The sequence below is a fragment of the Columba livia genome, chromosome 2 (assembly GCF_036013475.1).
Source record: "Columba livia isolate bColLiv1 breed racing homer chromosome 2, bColLiv1.pat.W.v2, whole genome shotgun sequence".
NCBI lineage: Eukaryota > Metazoa > Chordata > Aves > Columbiformes > Columbidae > Columba > Columba livia.
In genome coordinates this window covers 38698987-38716011 of record NC_088603.1, presented here as the reverse complement: position 1 = coordinate 38716011, position 17025 = coordinate 38698987, and the positions used below count along the sequence as shown (strand labels likewise).

The window sequence follows — 17025 nt, the reverse complement described above, 5'->3', positions numbered from 1 at the left end:
TGTGATGCAGTGTGTGCTACATATGTGTGTGTATATCTTTGTTCAGAAGAACGTATTCATGTAATTCCTTTCTTCTTCATTAAACTCCTAGAAATACCCATACAGAATGTGCTTATAGCTGATGAAAACATGTCCCAGATCCCCTCCCTGACCCCCAGCTCCTGCTCCACTGTGACACAGAAGTTCCCCAGGAGAGCACTGGTAGGTGATGCCACCAGGAAAACAACCCTTAGTGCCCAAACTGTGAGTGCAGACATTACCCGACTGCTTTTCCACAGGTGATATTTCACTGCAGACTTAGTGGTGAATAACAACTGTTGCTTTGCACGATTTTCAAACTGAAAGTATAGCGTTGGAAACCATCAGCCTGAACTCGTTCATGGGAATGAATTATGACTTGGAGATCTGGAGTAATACTGGGGGAAATACATTATTCATTTAGAACTGGTGTACACCAAACTATTCCAATAGCATTTGCGAGTGGCCAGAGCCCTCTGTGCACTGTGAGAACCAGCACTTAATGTGGAAAGCAAATAAACAGAAGGTTACAGAGATGGTTAAAAGTTCTTGTCATTGGTGTTCTTGGTTTCAAGAGTGCTTTAAAGGTCTTAATTTTGCAACAGTGTATCTGTATCCTTGTTATAGCATAAAATGTTGAGGTATGGAAGTCCAGAACACTCAGGTGAGCTAGTGGAGTAGAGACTATGAACATGATGGTGCTTTTTGACAGCCAAGTTCTATCATTTCATTATTTCATGATGGCCCACTGAGCTGCAGGGTTTATGGAAAGGTAGCCATTTTTGGTGTTGGTAAACAATTAATTTAAAAGGCTGTTTGGCAGATTATTCATTTTGGAAATGGTTAACTGATTATAATTACTTGTGGTGAAGCTCACTATTGTTAACGTGAGTGTCTGAAATTCATCATTCTCTGAGCAGCTTTCGAACAGATAGACCGGGAGACAACCAGAACTGAATAAATTAATTTACCTCATATGTGCCTTGACCCACCTGGGCTCATCACAGTTGAGCTGCAAAGGTCCCATGTGATGCCATGTCAACAGTCCCTGACAGTTCCCTGTTCTGCTCTGGCATTTGGTGAAGTGTCCCCCGTGTTGCCTCTACAACTGCTTCCCTTTTCACCTGTGGGTTGTAATGCAGTTGCCTTCTGATCCTGGAATTTATTGCGCTTGTGTGGCTGAACTTAACTGGCTCAACAGATGCCTTTCCACTGAATGATATAAACCTTGTTTGGAAAATGACCTGTTTCGAGGACAGATGTGAAAAAGGTGATATGTTTTATCCAGTGTTGGCAGCTTCTGGGTGTGAATTGCTGTATTCCTGCAAAAGTATAGTGGTGATACCACTTGATAGTTTTTCTCTCATGGCTTGACCCTAGTGTGTTCTGCTCTTGTAGACCCTTGTGTGTTCTGCTCTGGTTACGCCATGTGCTAAAGCAGTAGGCTTTGCTGCAAGGCTCATTACAGTATTAAAAATAATGAAGTTACCCATGTAGTAAGTAGATAATTGGATGTGGCTATGTAATTTCGAACTTCTGCACTTTAAGAGGCTACCATGACTCAAGCAAGTATAAGACTTTCTGATATTCATTTGGTGGTCATTGAGCTAGTCATCCATTACAAATTTTTAATTTTATGTGTCGTCACATGGCTGCAAAGAAAGCAACCCACAGGCTGCTTGCTGGTTTCTCTGGTTCTACAGAGGAGGTGGGGTGGTTGTAATGTGTCATCTCTGTGGCTGTGCCTGTGCCTCAGTCCAAAACTATGATTGCTGTTTTTATGCAAACTTGCTTTAAATTAGCAAGGTTAGGACTGTTACAGAGGTGACAACATGGACTTTCACTATGAGATGCTCACTGGTTGTCCTTTATAAATGCTGCACGGCTGTGGCTAGATAAAATCTTTTTCAGAGTTGGTAGCAAGGGTAGATCCAAAAAGATACTGGGATGCTTATCTCTTTGTGCTTGTATTAAAATCAATGAGAATTTAAAAGCTTAGGATTTAAATACTTACAATTTGGAACTATCCCAAGATCCTTGACATCAAAAAGGTGACGGCCTCGTTTTGTGCAGATGTCCTAGCACTCAAAGGGTACATAAATTATTGCACCACTTATCAATTTCTCTTTAATGTATTCCTTTCCTATATCTGGGACACTGTTAATAGAGGGAGAGGATCAAAAAGCGTAAAAATAACTTGCATGTAAGTTTCTTTGAGTTGAAATTACATCAGTCAGCCTGTCAGCACTAACATATGGGAAACATAGTTTTGCTACCATGCATTGCAGGGGCTAAAAGTGCTGTTCAGACCATGTGCTCAACTCCTACAGAAGAGGGACTTCATGTCACTCCTGCAACCCACTCACAAATTTAAGGGGCGACATCTATGGATTCTGAATATACGGTAACCCAAATATTGATCTTGTTACAGAAAATGTAAAATAGGGAGGGGGGGAAGAAAAAAAAATATATATAAAGAAGATCTTCTAGATCAGCACAGAATTCAGTAAACTTGAAATACTACATTCTTTATAAAAGCTTATTGTATTGCCATTGCTATATTGAAATGGCAGTTGTAGAAAATAGGGAATTTTCGTGTAGCTTTTCCATATCTTGGGCTAATTTGCAGTAACATATAACATCTCCTTGTATCAATTACTGTAAACTAGTAAAGATCCCTACTGTTTTTGTTTTGTTTTGCTTCCTAAAGCCCCCTGCTGCTGTTGATTACACCTAGATCTGCTACTGATTGGAACTGTTAAAAGGCAAAGATAGTGTGGATGGTTTCTGAATCATTTAATTGTAGAACTAATAAGATGTTTTCATTGGGACCCAATAAAACAGATCATATTAATAAGTGTGTATACTGTCCATGAAATTTCTGATTGCCTTTTCATAATTTTTGCAGTTATGAATGTGAGACTCATAAGCCTGATGGCATGTGATGTGCAAGTTTGTTTTTTTGAATAATATTCCTGGATATGGTATTAAGAAAGAAGTGGGAGCCTAAGCTATCCAAGAGCATCATACAGGAGAGATTTTTCTTTCTGAGTTTTTACTTTTTCAGTTGTATGTAAATGCTGTGTGGGAATGTTGAATTAAGTAGATAATTACATGAACAAGACATATTCAGTCTTATGTTAATGCAGCTTTTTTAATAGCTGTATAGTATACACTGCACTTGGTGCATGTGAACCTTGAAAAATTGCTTCCTTAATACAGTAGCACTTGCCAAATAATGTCCAAAATTGGCCTAGAGCTATGTTGACTTATCATGAAAGAGCCTATTCTTCTATGGACTGTCAGTGTCCATTCAACCTCTCAGCTCTGGCAAGGTTGAAAAGCAATATATGAATACATACAAGGAAGTCCTAAAAGGAAGAAGAATAAAAAGTTAAAATTTGAGTTGGTAGCTTTCCTATGATATCTGTAACATGATTTCTAATTTCTCATGTAAATAATTTTCAAGAATAGAGGTGAGATTAATATTGAGGGAGGACAGGAGAAAGAGGAAGGGAGTCTACAGCTACCTTAGCACCTTGTAAATCTGCAGCAGAACTGATAATGCCATTCCAAGCATCCACAAAATGATGCTGCAGAGCAGCTCTTGTATATCTAGGAGGGCATTACACACAGTGGACAAGTCCTCCCGTTATGACTTAATTCACTGTTTCTTTGAACGGCTTTGTCAAATTTGTTCCTTTTCCTACACAGATATAATCCCCTCGTGTGCTTTGGGTAAAGTAGCAATAGGGACCTTCCTGAGATACCACCTGGAGCTGCAGTCTCCGAATTGTTCTGCTCTTGTCAGTCTGATCAGTTAGACTTTCCTTTGCCCAATCATGTATTTCTTCTCAATCAGATCTTTGTTGATGTTACCTACATTTTAAAATAGAGTTTGCATTTTTACCATTTTGTTACTTTTGCCTCTGACAGCGAGAACAAATTCTGTTTTCACCCATATTGCTTTTTGGCAGTTTATGAGTCATTTTACTTTCCACTTTCTTCAGAGTTAGCTGAATGTTGTAGAGTTTGAGTTCAAGGAAATTAAATTATTGTTTGTAACAAGTGGGTTCTGAGATTTTTTTTTCTTTCTCATTTGTGAAAGACTTCATGTTATGTTCTGAGGAATAAGATCTTTCCTCTTCCCCTCCCCTGCCCTCCCCCTTGTTCTTCTTTTCTCCTCCTCTTCTCCTTCTCCTTCTCCTTCTCCTTCTCCTTCTCCTTCTCCTTCTCCTTCTCCTTCTCCTTCTCCTTCTCCTTCTCCTTCTCCTTCTCCTTCTCCTTCTCCTTCTCCTTCTCCTTCTCCTTCTCCTTCTCCTTCTCCTTCTCCTTCTCCTTCTCCTTCTCCTTCTCCTTCTCCTTCTCCTTCTTCTTTTCTTCTTCTTCTCCTCTCCCTCTCCTTCTTCATTATCTTGTGGTAAAAGGAGTAGCATCCTCTATTCTGTAAAGGTAGTATTTTACCCAGATAGTAATGTATATATTACATGAACACCCCCTTATACACACATGCACACTGCTGACTACTTTAAGGTGTGAGGAAGCAAAGCTTTGAAAAGTCATACCTCATTATTCTAACACAGTGAGGTGCTGGAGAAAAGCAGTATCATGTAAAATTAAGTTCTTTTAAAAAATATTATACATACCTCATGCATGTCGTTGGTTCAAAATTGATGCTAGAAGGAGCAGAGCTAATCTTAATATTGAATTATGAGGATTGTTCATTTCTATAGAGCACACTGTTCATGGATTGTGAAGAGTTTATTGAAGTACTGAAACATTAGTTATTGAATACATGTTCCCAACAAATGTTGGCTTTACAATCACAAGGTAGCATGATATTACCTTCAGGAATAAAGGAGGCACTTTGCACTTCAGTAGGCTATTAGTTCCCCTGACCAATTATCTGCATTGATTATTTGATTAAAAAGGAATAAAATAAAATTACACTGTTGTATCTAAAAAGCTTAGTATAGAAGAGGAAAAAAAGAACAAAACAAAACTAAAAAACCTACTTAAGCAGATAGCTTTCCTTCTGTTTTTTTCTACTTTCTACAAAGACAAATGCATTAATGTAATGCTTATTTAATGTACTAACAACTCTCAGGATCTGCTTCTTTTCTTTGTTCTGGGTTGTCTTAATTTTCTTCAGCTTATTTTTGCAGAGATCATTTTTTGCCAGACTAACAGAGGCTGAGAATTTTGAACCATATACTAACAGAGAAAATGCATTTAGTTCTTTAACTGAGAGAAAATATATGAAAAGTGGGTTTATGTAGAGTTTGCATTGACAGGTAAGTTTGTGTCAATCATTCTGTTTACAATTGGAAAAGTATTTTTTGTGAACTACTTCTAGTTAAAATTGTACCTGCTGGTCCCTTAAAGGCCAGCAGTTGCTCTTACAGATTACTCCTATAACAAGATTCTGCAACTGGAATTCAGTTTTACTGGAGTGAATTATAATGTAATTTATCTCTGAACACATACCTAGTGTATTGATAATGTGCAGTAGCTTATTAGTAGAATTATTTTGGAACTGAATCTGTGAAAAAGAACAGGCATGGCTCTTTGTGTGCTGTTTCTTTTCTCTTCTTCCCCCATAAAGTATAAAAAAAATCCAAACCAAACAACAACAAAACCTCAAAAGAAAACCAAACAACCGGAATAACAACACACACCCCTAAAAAAAAGAAGGTGTGTGTGTGGAGGAGCTAAACAAAACAGCATATTGTCATTATTTCATGCTTGTTGCCGTTTAAAATGTCGCTTTTTTTCTCTTTCCCAATACTTTGTTGTAGTACATTATAGTCTTGTAAGCGATGTATAACTGTGTACTGAATTCAAATAGAAGTGCTAACTGGAAGTTCTCATTGTGGTTTTCAGAAAGCTTGCACTTTGGGTTTCCAAGCATGGTGGTATTCTTTACCTTAGTCCCAGGCCGCATCACCTCCATTTCTTGGGCTTGTCATCAACATCTCTATCAGGGTAAAACTCCAATGCATGTAGCAAGAAATGAAGCGTGTAGGGGAAAAACATAAAGGCTCTTGACTGAAATAGTTCCTTAACTTATTAACAGACAAGTGTGCATGTCAGAAAAACACACTTGTTTGCTGTGAGTATATGCAATAGCTGATGGGTAAAGAAACAGAAACCTTAATTGCTGCTTGCGTTTAGGTCACTGTTCATTCATTCATTCCTTACTGGAGCTATGAACTATTCATATGTTGCCACAGTATGTTACTTACACGCGGCTGATGGTGAAGGAAGTAAGAGCTAAGATGCTTCACAGACATCGACATCGGGGGGATTAACATGTCTGCTTCATTAATATATATGTGCATACATTAATGTTGAAGTATTGAAACTGTTTCAAATGAGATTAAAAGCTCTATCTCTTAAGGTCTGCTATAGTCCTTGGAAACATTTAAATTTTTGGCATCAGCATTACCGGTTTCTTAACCATTTTACTTTTACTTTGCCAGTGGGGATACGAGCGCAGCCAGAGTGCTCAGCGCCTGCCTCCTGCCTCGTTTTCTGTTGTTTTTCCTTAGCTAGGTCTGCTCTCTGTACTTGCTAGCCATCATTAAGCATATATGAATCTCTGCGGAGTGGCAGGCATGGATTCTGTGAGTGACATTTCTGGCAGTGTTTCCCTTGTATATGGCACCGGGCCTGATTTTCTGAAATTTTAAGCATCTATGATCCCCATTTGCTTCCGCTGAAGCTGTAGGTACTCTGTCCTTTTGGAAAGCATGCTGCTCTGTGCTAAATCTCAGGCAGTTAAGAGATGAGAAAGTCCCGGAAACTTCCTTAACGCTCCTGTGACAGCCGGTTCTGTACAGCAGCGAGAATATCGCCTGTGTGAAGGCATTGCCCCTCCTGATGTATTAGTTACAGATCCAATAATCTGCTCCTGTGAAACTAGGTTTGGAGATCAGTAGTGAATTGTTTAGTAATATTTATTGGAGCTCTTTAAAATATATTTGCAATGTATAAAACACTTTGATATATAGGAGCTCACATTCTAATAAGATTACATTAAGTATCCTAATAAGATCAAGGCTTGAAATTATGTTTTTCCGGATTTGAGTGATATAAATTAATTTTAGTTTAAACTGGTGTCAGTGTTCTTAGATGTTTGTTATGAATACTCTATTTGCAGTTTGTGGGTCTGCATTTAAAGAAAAAAATTCAATTCTCCTATTAACACAAGAAGCATTTTCTCTTCCTCTCTTTCCAGTATGGTGCAGCTACAGATTATCAAGGCAATGCCGTAATTATTAAACTCAACCAGTAAATTATATAGAGAACAACAGTGGCTGATCACTGAACTCTGCTGGCACTGGCCTTTCACTTCTCATTTAAGTCTAGCCCACTATTTAAAATGAATTCATTATTGTCAATTCAGATCCCTTGTGGAAGCTAATCCACATCACAAAGCCATTCTACACAAAAGTGAATTCTCTTCAGGAAGACCTTACAAGTACGTGCAAACTAAAATATGCAGGAAGCTTCCAGTACAGACTAAATTAATTGTTACTTATAATAACAGACTGACCAGAGTGAAATGTTGGATTACTTCATAAAGAACCCCACAGTAGTAGTTCCGCTATGATTTCTGTTGGGATTTCTATTCTACTTTTTATTTTATTGAGTTCTGATTTCTCAATAACCTATCGCACAAAACTGTGTATCTAAAGAGCTAACTAGATCTTTAGTTCTTGTGGTTTTCAGTGTTAAAATTTGGTGCATGAAGTCAGCAGAGAAGCTCGGCTAGTTTCAGCATCATGATATTTCTTTTCTTCTTTAATGGTTTGGATGGAGATATCTTTTTTTTCTTCCAAGTGGGCCATGCTGCATAAAGTTATTAGCTGGTTTATGCCCAAGTACATATGTAACTAAATGATGTATTTATAATCACCCTTCCAGGTATGCCGCCTGCTATATCAGACTGATACCAAAGACGATATTGGGGAACGGTGTATAGTCCTTGCAGCTGTGGCCAAGAGAAATGCTTTTGTTTAGTACCTCAAAATTTTAGTACACTAGGTTTTCTATCAATGTTTCTATCAGGTGTAATAATTTAAATATAAAATATGGGATTATGTTTCTTGTTTAGATGTTTGATGTTGTATTTCTTAAAGTACGCAACAGTTCAGAAAATGAGGAGTAAGTAACAGGAAAGTGTAATTGGCACTGATGCGTGGCTGGCATTGAGCGTGAGCTCTTCATCAATAAGCAGTCATCACACCAGCTCTTGCAACCTATGACCTGGATAGTTTTGTTTATTTCATCACTTATCTAAATACAAATATTTTGGAGAATATAAAATTTTAGAATTGAGTGGCTATTTTTTTTTTCTTGCTGCATTTTAATTCACAGAAAGGTGAAAGTACCTCCTCTTTCCAAAATTTACCTTGCTGAACCTGATAACATTTCAAGTGCAGAATACGAAAAGCATAACAACTCTAGAGAAGATTTGTTCCAGTTTTCTTCTTAAATGCCAAAATTTTATGTGCAGTATAAGAGTTGATTTGTTGCATTTACCAATGACTGCTTAAGATTTCCCTTGTCCTGTCCAAATACAGCTGAGTATGTTTTTATGGATGCCTCAGCATAAAAAACCCAGTACATTTCACTGTCCATTTGGCATGAAGCAGTGTAAAATTAATTCTGTGCTTGAATTTCTCCAGTGTCAGGCATGGATCTCGTCAAATTCTTTACTACTTTGTTTGCTCAAAGACTTTGTCTTGAGCTGCGGAGCAAGAATAGTAATGACCTTCAAACTCAATTTTCCAATATTCAGTTTACACTGTAAGCTAGCAAATCCACTTCAATTTGTTGAATCCACCTCACTGATTATCAAGTAAACAATTTGGTGATTTTTTTGGTGAATTTATTATTTGTTTCTTTTAAATATTGTTTCTCTTACAGTGTGCAAGAAATCGTTTAATTAAGAATTTTTCACTCTAAAAGGCTAAGAATGTTAGCATTTTTGTCTCTATAAACATATTTAAAATTTCAGAGAGAGTTTAAATATTTATGAAAACACAAAAGGTAACTTAACAATAATATGTTTGTGTTGGAAACTTGTGGCCAAAACTTATCTGCACACAAATTACTTTTGGGAAAAGAGAAGAGCATACTTCCAGTCAGTTTTAATATTTTTAATGGTTTTCACTTTTTACTTTGCAGATTATATAAAGCCTTCAAATATTAATATATATTCAAGATTAGGGATTTATAGGCTTCTTTCGTTTACCGTGCATTGCGTGTGTGTGAAATTTTCATGGTCTTCTGATTCTTCCGAACCATAGTTACTGGGCATGCAGATAGACAGCTGATGTTGCTACTAACTCTTCGTCACATAAATAAGTGAAACTCTTGGCCTAAAGATAGCAAAAACCATTCATTCATGTCTTTAAAAATAGCCTACAACTGGAAGGCATATAGGCTGCAGGAAAAAAACACCTTTTTTTCAAATGGTTTCAGTTTCATGGTCATTGATGTTCTGATATCGGAAGTATACTGGCTTTAAATATTTGTCCTTGTCATATGTATTTATTTTTCTGAGATCTTTAGCCTCTTTTGAAACAAGCCTAATATTTCATATAGATAGTATATCTGGCTATAGATAATATATCTGAAAAAGTCATAGTGGTGGAATTATTTTGTCATTACATAATTTGGCAGGGATTGTTTTTACAGAATCTCTCTGGTTTATTGATGTTATTTAACTGTTGATCTGGTATTTACGTAAAGAAATTATTTAAATTTATTCATTACTCTTCAGAAGTGCGCTGGACATGACTTAATTGTGCTCCCCTATCCTGTAATGAGTCTTTTGTGTGATTTTACACTGACACTTTGAAAAAGATTTAATCATCATTCTACCCCTTCTTATCTTCCCATGTGATGCAGAGTTACAGACAGAGATTTTTGTATCAGAAAGCCATCAGTAGAAAAGGTGGATATTCCTGAAACTGACGTTATTTTGCTTTCTGTATTTGCACTATTTCTTCAGTGCTTGTAAATTAAGGCTATTATTTTAATACAGTGCTTCTTCCTTTAAACATAGACAGATTTTTTTTTTTCCTGAAGTAGATACTTCATAGCTATCCCGCATGGAAAAAAAATATTCAAGGGTTTCAAGGAATAGCTGTAGCAATTGCAGGAGAAGTGTATAAATTACCATCTCTTTTGGGTTTTTTCCCCCTCTCAGTGCAACTCTTACTATAATTAGCCAGCATTTAACAGCAAATGTTTGCTTTGGTTAAATTATTCAGAACATTTATTTTACTTGTCAAAGGTTAGATCAGGTTGTTGTTTGAACTGGTAATTAAATGCAGCCTAATACACTGTCATATTTATATGCACTATCAGCCCCGTTTCCTCCTTATTCTGTATAATTTTATACTGCTCAGGGTTGACATTTAGACTTCCAACTCAAATCCTGTTTTCCTGTAAAAAAAAGGTAAGATTTTACCTCTGTGTTTAGTTGTACATGTGTACACTTAAGAAAATAAGGTTTAGGGTTGTTTGGAATATTACAACTATGGACTTTATTGTCATAAAATTAGTAAGGCCCTTTGAATATTTTTATTTGCATATTTCAGTAAGTCATTACACAGCATCCGGTATCTGTTAATTTTCCAGAGATGAAGGTGAGGTGGACAAGTGCAAACCTCTCCTTTACTAATTGAATACCCACAAGTCACAGTAACATGCAGTATATTTGAATTACATTGCCAAACTTTTACTGTAAATATGCGTAATACTGAAATATATAAAGGTTCCTAAAATAATTACATAGCGGACTCAGATGAATAAACAAAGCTAAAAAATCTCAAGGTCAGAACTTGTTGTGAATCTAGACCAGTGACCCTTGTACATGTACATTAGAGCACTGAGGCTGGCTATCCATCCTGATAAAATCAGCAGATGTTTTAGAGAAGCCAAAATTCAGTCTTCTGTAGCAAGTTTAGACAAGTTCAGAAACTATTTTTCACACACTTATATTACAGTCGTTAAATTGAATTGCCAGATACGTCCATTCCCTTTCTGTTTCAGCTATGTACATTTATTTTCTTGATCAAATTTGAAGAAATAATAAATTATAGGGCTTCTTATAAAACTTTTATGCTCATAGGCCTAATATTGCCCAATTTCCTGCATTCTTCAGTGCCTTTGTGTTGCAGCTTTCTCTTCATGTAACTGATGTAGTGATATGTATACATTTCAACCTACCTTATTTCTCAGCATTTCTAAAACATTTTTGAAAAATCCCACCCATTGTACTTAATGTGTTGAAAGTGCAGTTTTGGAAGTCTCACAGTTGGGTCAAATCAGAGCTACGCTGATTTGTAGCTTTGTTAAGAAACAATTCAGACTTGATGGCAGTGCAATCCTAATTTATCCACTGTCAGGGTGATCTGCCCAGACTGTACTACGTGGTTGCAATAGCTGAGCCAGGAATAAGGGCAAAACATATAAGGACCATCTTAAAAACCCAAATCCACATCTTAATTCCTTCACATGTGATCTCAGGTAGCAGAACTGGGTTTTTTTCTGTTTGTTTTTGGTTTTTTTTAATGTTTTCTTCTCCATAATAATATTTTATGATAAAACTGGCATAGGCTGCCGTGTGCCACAAGGTAGAAAGGTACAGTAAAAATAGAGTATTCTTGATTATAATTATAGCATTCCTAGCGTGACACTAAAGAAACTCAATGTATGGTGTTCAATTTCTTATTTTGCAGCTTGTTAATTTTTTTATACTTCATGGATGTAGGAGATAGCTAAAAACAAGAGAATGTACAGTGCTCTTTCAGAAATTATTTTGACCTCTAGGTAAAGTACATTTATTTGCATATACATCAACTGAACTGTGAGCCGTTTTGATTGATGTAGCAGATAGCATATACACATGGCATGCAGAGGACCCAGGTTAGGGTAAAGTTCTGAGCTCTTTCATGATGGACTATCTAAATGTAAACTAAAATCAAAATGACTAAATTGATTTGAGTTGTACGGAAGTGCCATACGAGTGTAAGTATTGGGATGGATATGACAGACTATGTGTGCCTTTAATTCAGAAAACTGGTCTTAAGTTAAATTATTGCTGTATTAAAGCTGAAGAAATATTCAGACATCAGTTTGTACCAAGACTACTATTCATGGGAATGAAAACCAGAGTAGTTGTTTCAGAGGTTTCCTTTAAGACCATTGATATTATGAATCAAGAATTTTGAGAGTGTGGCACATATCCACGAAAGTCGCCATTTGTAGGAAATAAGTATAAAAGTTTAACATATAGTGTCAGGGTATGGATAAGGGCTGAAGCGTTTTTTTTTCCATGAGCTGAGGAACTTAGTGGTGAAATGGGACTTCAACCATGAAAGAAACAACCCAACAAAACCAAAAACTCTGTTCTTTCCTGAACATCTCTCATGATCATTCCTACTGGCTTTGAGAAAAAGAATGCAAACAATTTTAGTTAAGGTATTCTTTAGTCCTCTGTGTTACCTTTTAAAAGCCAAACTGTGTTTGTCTTTGGAAGGTGAAATCACATTTCTCATCTGCTGTTTCTGATATCAGTGCACTAAAAGAGTTCCACTAAATACAGAGGAAATCTTGAATTTAAAGGAGATGAAGAAATATTCGCTCTAGCAAGCTAACTTCATGTACATATACTAGGTGACATATTTTAGAAATCTTCATGTTAAGAATACCATGTTCAGTTATTTGAAAGCATGAAGGGAGTCTTATGTGGTCTTCTTTGGGAGAAAGCTGGCTTGGAGTAGCACAGTAAAGGAGTGATTTTCTGTCTTTCTAAATAATTTAATTTCAGTTATCTTTTATGTTTTGGCTTTAATGCTGTCAAAACCTCAAAACCAAAAATGACTAATAATTTTAAAGTTGTCTGGGTTTGTTGTATTCAGTGATTTGCTAAATCAGAAATGCTAAAATAGAACAGGATTTCCCTTTTTCTTCCACAGTGAAGAACAAGAACTTCCCAAGCACAGGAGTTTGGATGAGTAGGCAGAGGATCTACTGCCCACCTGAGAAATCCTTAAGCTTCAAGACTTCCTGGCAACAGGTGGAATTGCAATGTGTTTGACAGAGAACAGTCATCTCAGCTAGGCAGTATCTGTCTGTCACCTCTCCTTTGAAGAAAGATCTGTCCCCTCAGTCAACATTTTCTTCCTTTTCCATCAGGAAGCTAAGAACACCTGCCACTGCCATCTTATGTCTTCCTTTTAGAAGGAAAAGAAAGATGAATAATACATGACAGACCAAAATTTCGAAAGTAACTACTAATTTTAGGTGCTCCAAGATGCACAGCCTTACTATTAAAGAAGAACGAAAAGTGAGTACAGATCCTACCTGTAGTCCATGTGCTTGGTTTCTTTCCATTTACTTCTGGATCCAGTTCAAAATGTTCATTTCATTCTTCTTAATACTCTTAAGTGGTCCGTGGCCTGGCCACTGCTAGGTCGCTTCTCTGCCTGAACTGGGCCAACTCTCTAGCTTAACTATTACCAGAAATGCAACAACATAGCAAAAAGTTCATTTTCCTAGGCTTTTGCATGTGAACAGTTCAAGAAAGAGATAATAGAGAGTCTGCAGCAGTAAAAGTTCTGAAAACTATCTTTTCTCAAGTTAGTATTTTGTGTGTTTGTAGAGAAAGAAAATAATAAAATTGGTCAGAAGGACAGAAAAAAGAAAAAAAAAAAAAAGAAAAAAGGAATTGGAAAGAAGTATGTGAAAACTTCTATTTTGTCCAGGAGGATTCAGAGTTTTAATGCTATCGTGATTTGTACGTTAAATATTCTTAAAACGTCATACTGATCTGTCTAACACAGAGAAGAAAATTGTCTGCAAAGGCTTTCTGAAACCAGTAGAAAAAATTTAATCAAGGAGTTTCCAACCATATCTTGTTTACATCTGTTATATTTTTTTAATAAAAAGGGCTTAAAAGCTTAGCCTCAAAGGTGTTGCAAGCTTTCTGTAAAGTATAATGGCAGCTGTTGTTCCAGCACAATTCTTCAAATCTGTTCATTGTTCTGTGAGTATTCCAGTTACTCTTTGCTGGTTGTATACAACAAAACCTGATATTCAGACACGGGGAGATTCAGTCATGTCATAGTGGTTGGTGAATTAGAGTGAACAGTCAACTTAACGTAACGTATTTAGGAGCCGGCAGTCTATTGAATTACCTCTTAAAAATCAAAAAGCTTTAGTGAGTCCTGCCTGCTGTTCTTCTCTCATTCCCCAGAGAAGAAACACAGATAGAATTCTCAGGGTAACTGATCCCTTAGCAAACTACTTCTGCTTGTGTCTGAGATCTTGCCCTGCTATTTACGTGTTATCTAAAAATGTCACACAAAACGAGGGTTTTGCTTCTTGCTGCATAGTGTGTGTTGACTCACTTCTAAAGCAAAATAAACCTAGGACTTAGGGTAAAGAGAATGAAACTTGTTGGTGACAGATGTTTTGGTAAGACAAATTTACTGCCAAACCAAAAAGCCCTCTTAACTCATAAATTGCAAGTCACTTTTATTAATATTTCTCAATTTAAGCAGTGTATTTTATCCCCATTTCTGAATTCATTTATGTTATGGGTTCTTGTTGTTACTATAAATTTTAATTTCTGAAATTCTGCACAATTAAATTATTTTTATAGCCAGACTTTTGTTCCTGTATAACCTTGCAAAGTACCGCTTTCCTACTTGCTGTTTAAGACCTGCATCTGTTTCAGGTTTTGAAGTGGTATGGACAGTGTGTATTTGATGTACCGTGCTGTTTGTACCAGTGACTTCTATGCCTGTGTTTTACATGCTCTGGCAAGGAGCAGGGACTGCCCAGAGAATATTTTAGGAGGAATAAATGCCTCTAAGTAACAGTGCATTATAGAAATCATTATGCTACAGTGACCTTGCCCGCCTAGCTCCTCTGTCTGAAGAGTTCATCAAAACCACTTGTTCCCTTGACAGTCTGATGTGCATGTACAGGAAAGCACAGAACATTTCATCCAGCTGCTCAAAAATCTGAATGGAAAATGAGAGACTGCAAAGGCATAGGAAAACAAGTTGTAAGAGATAACACCGTATTAAGAGATCAGATTATTAAAGAAGGAAGGCCATCGCACTGTATTTTTCTGCCATTTATAATATTATTAGTCTTGGCAGGAATTAGTACTAGGAGGTCCTGAAGACCAGAAACAAGAGATACAGCAGGATGTGCTGAGCAGCAGAGTTCACTGTCTGGAAAAGGAAGAACCTGCTTTGTCTTCTTTTTAGTAGCGTGAAATACAGTGGTGTATTCCTACCAAAAAAAAAAAAAAAAAAAAAAAAAGGAAAAAAAAAAGAAAGAAAAAAAGAAGAAAAAAATAATTCATAGCAGTATTTATATCTTGATGTAGAGGGCTTTCCTGAAGTCAACTACCGGCTGAGGTTAGCAGGTTTCATCTATACCTTGTGTTTCCAAGTCTGAAGAGGTTCCTTTGCCTGAGGTATTTTATCTGCTGTTTGAAATTCACTATATCCTAGATATGAATTCTAAGAAAATACTGAGCCCCTAGAGTGGCTCATGACCACCCTGCTTTTGTTACTTTTGATGTGGCAAGGCTGAAGAAAAGCAATGTGAGCAGGCAGTACATGACATGAATCCTGTGTCTTATATAGAGTATGTGTTGAGCCTGATGTGAGAGAGAGCATTTGTGAGAAGTTTCAGCATATTTTTTACCAGGGGTAGCTCTACTCTGAAGCTTTTTTCCTCCTGAGCATGGCTTTTAGACATACTCAAGTAAGCCCCTGCTCCCGTTGACTGAAGTAATGGCAAAGCCTTGCAATTTGTATTCATTGCACTGTAGCTGAATTAGATTTCAGATAGTGCTTTGTCTTTGCTTTCCTCTTGCACCCGGTTTTCCTCTAGAACTGTGCCTGTTATGGGGTTTATGGTTCTTCGCTTTATGTAAAAACTTCCTTGTAAGACACGAAACTAATTCTGTCTCTCTCTGTTCCTTTCAAAGTGCACATGGAATAGTCCTTTTTCTTTAGGAAATAGGGTTTACACCAACTTTCTTTTTACCTCAGCATGAGACCATGCTGCTTTAGCATCTGCATATCTAGAAGAGAAATATTTGATGTAAATGCCTCTGTGTGTGCATGAACATGCTGGTGTTCCTATAAAAATTCTGTCAACCCCTGTAGGAAACTGTTTTCTAAAAATAGTGAAAGAATAAAGGCTGAATCCTAGATTAATTGCTTGCTACTTTAAAGCTGTGATATCCTAGAAACTTATTTCATTGAATACACTTTTAGTGTCTAAGCTAGTTACTATCATTTTGGGTAAGGCTGCAGGCTAAGCTGCCATTTTTTCCAGTTCACTGTTTTGATGATTTCTTTCAGTGTTGACATTCTTCGGCCCTTCGAGTTACATATGTATTACTAAAACATAAAGTGTATAGCATAGCATGGTGCCTGTGTGTTTCTGAAAGTAAAACTCTTAAATACTTAAAAGCAGTCATTTCCATACCATAAACAGCAGTAAACTACTTTGGTTTCTTAACTATCTTTGGAAAGGAAAAGCTTTAATTTAAATTATGTTGAATTGTTTTGTAACCGGGTAGATAAAATATATTCCAAAATAAACAAAGGATTTATTTCATCTAATGGGTTTCCAATTGTTTGAATAATTTTAATATGAATAAAGTTTTCAGCATATTTAGATTACTGTAAGAAAAGGGAGTAGCTTCATAGTTGAATGATGTACACATTTGAAATCTTACTGCATTTTACTTCCCTTCCCTCCTGTCTTTTTTTCACTGAAGTCAAACATTCTGTTTCTTTCAGTCTTACACCATAGGTTGTAGTTTCTAGGCTTTTATTTGGTCTTGTTGCTCTTCTCTGGACCGCAGCGGCTGGTTACTGTCCTTCTGTGCAGTCCTTGTGAAGATGGATACACTGTTGTGGCTCAGGCTTTACCAGCATCAGATGATGGGAG

General features: G+C 36.7%; 1 protein-coding gene across 26 annotated transcripts in view; it reads left to right on the top strand.

Moving 5' to 3' along the window:
* TBC1D5 (TBC1 domain family member 5) overlaps positions 1 to 17025 on the top strand; it is a 315378-nt gene that overhangs the window by 100077 nt on the left and 198276 nt on the right. For 10 of the 26 annotated variants that reach the window (XM_065051500.1, XM_065051492.1, XM_065051487.1 and 7 more), the window contains one exon: positions 13017 to 13387. The exons of 15 other annotated variants lie outside the window; for them this stretch is intronic. In XM_065051500.1, the coding sequence (XP_064907572.1) occupies positions 13355 to 13387 (33 nt within the window). In that variant the 5' untranslated portion in view covers positions 13017 to 13354. The remainder of the gene's footprint in view (positions 1 to 13016; positions 13388 to 17025) is intronic. One more of the 26 variants, XM_065051501.1, reaches the window with a different exon arrangement.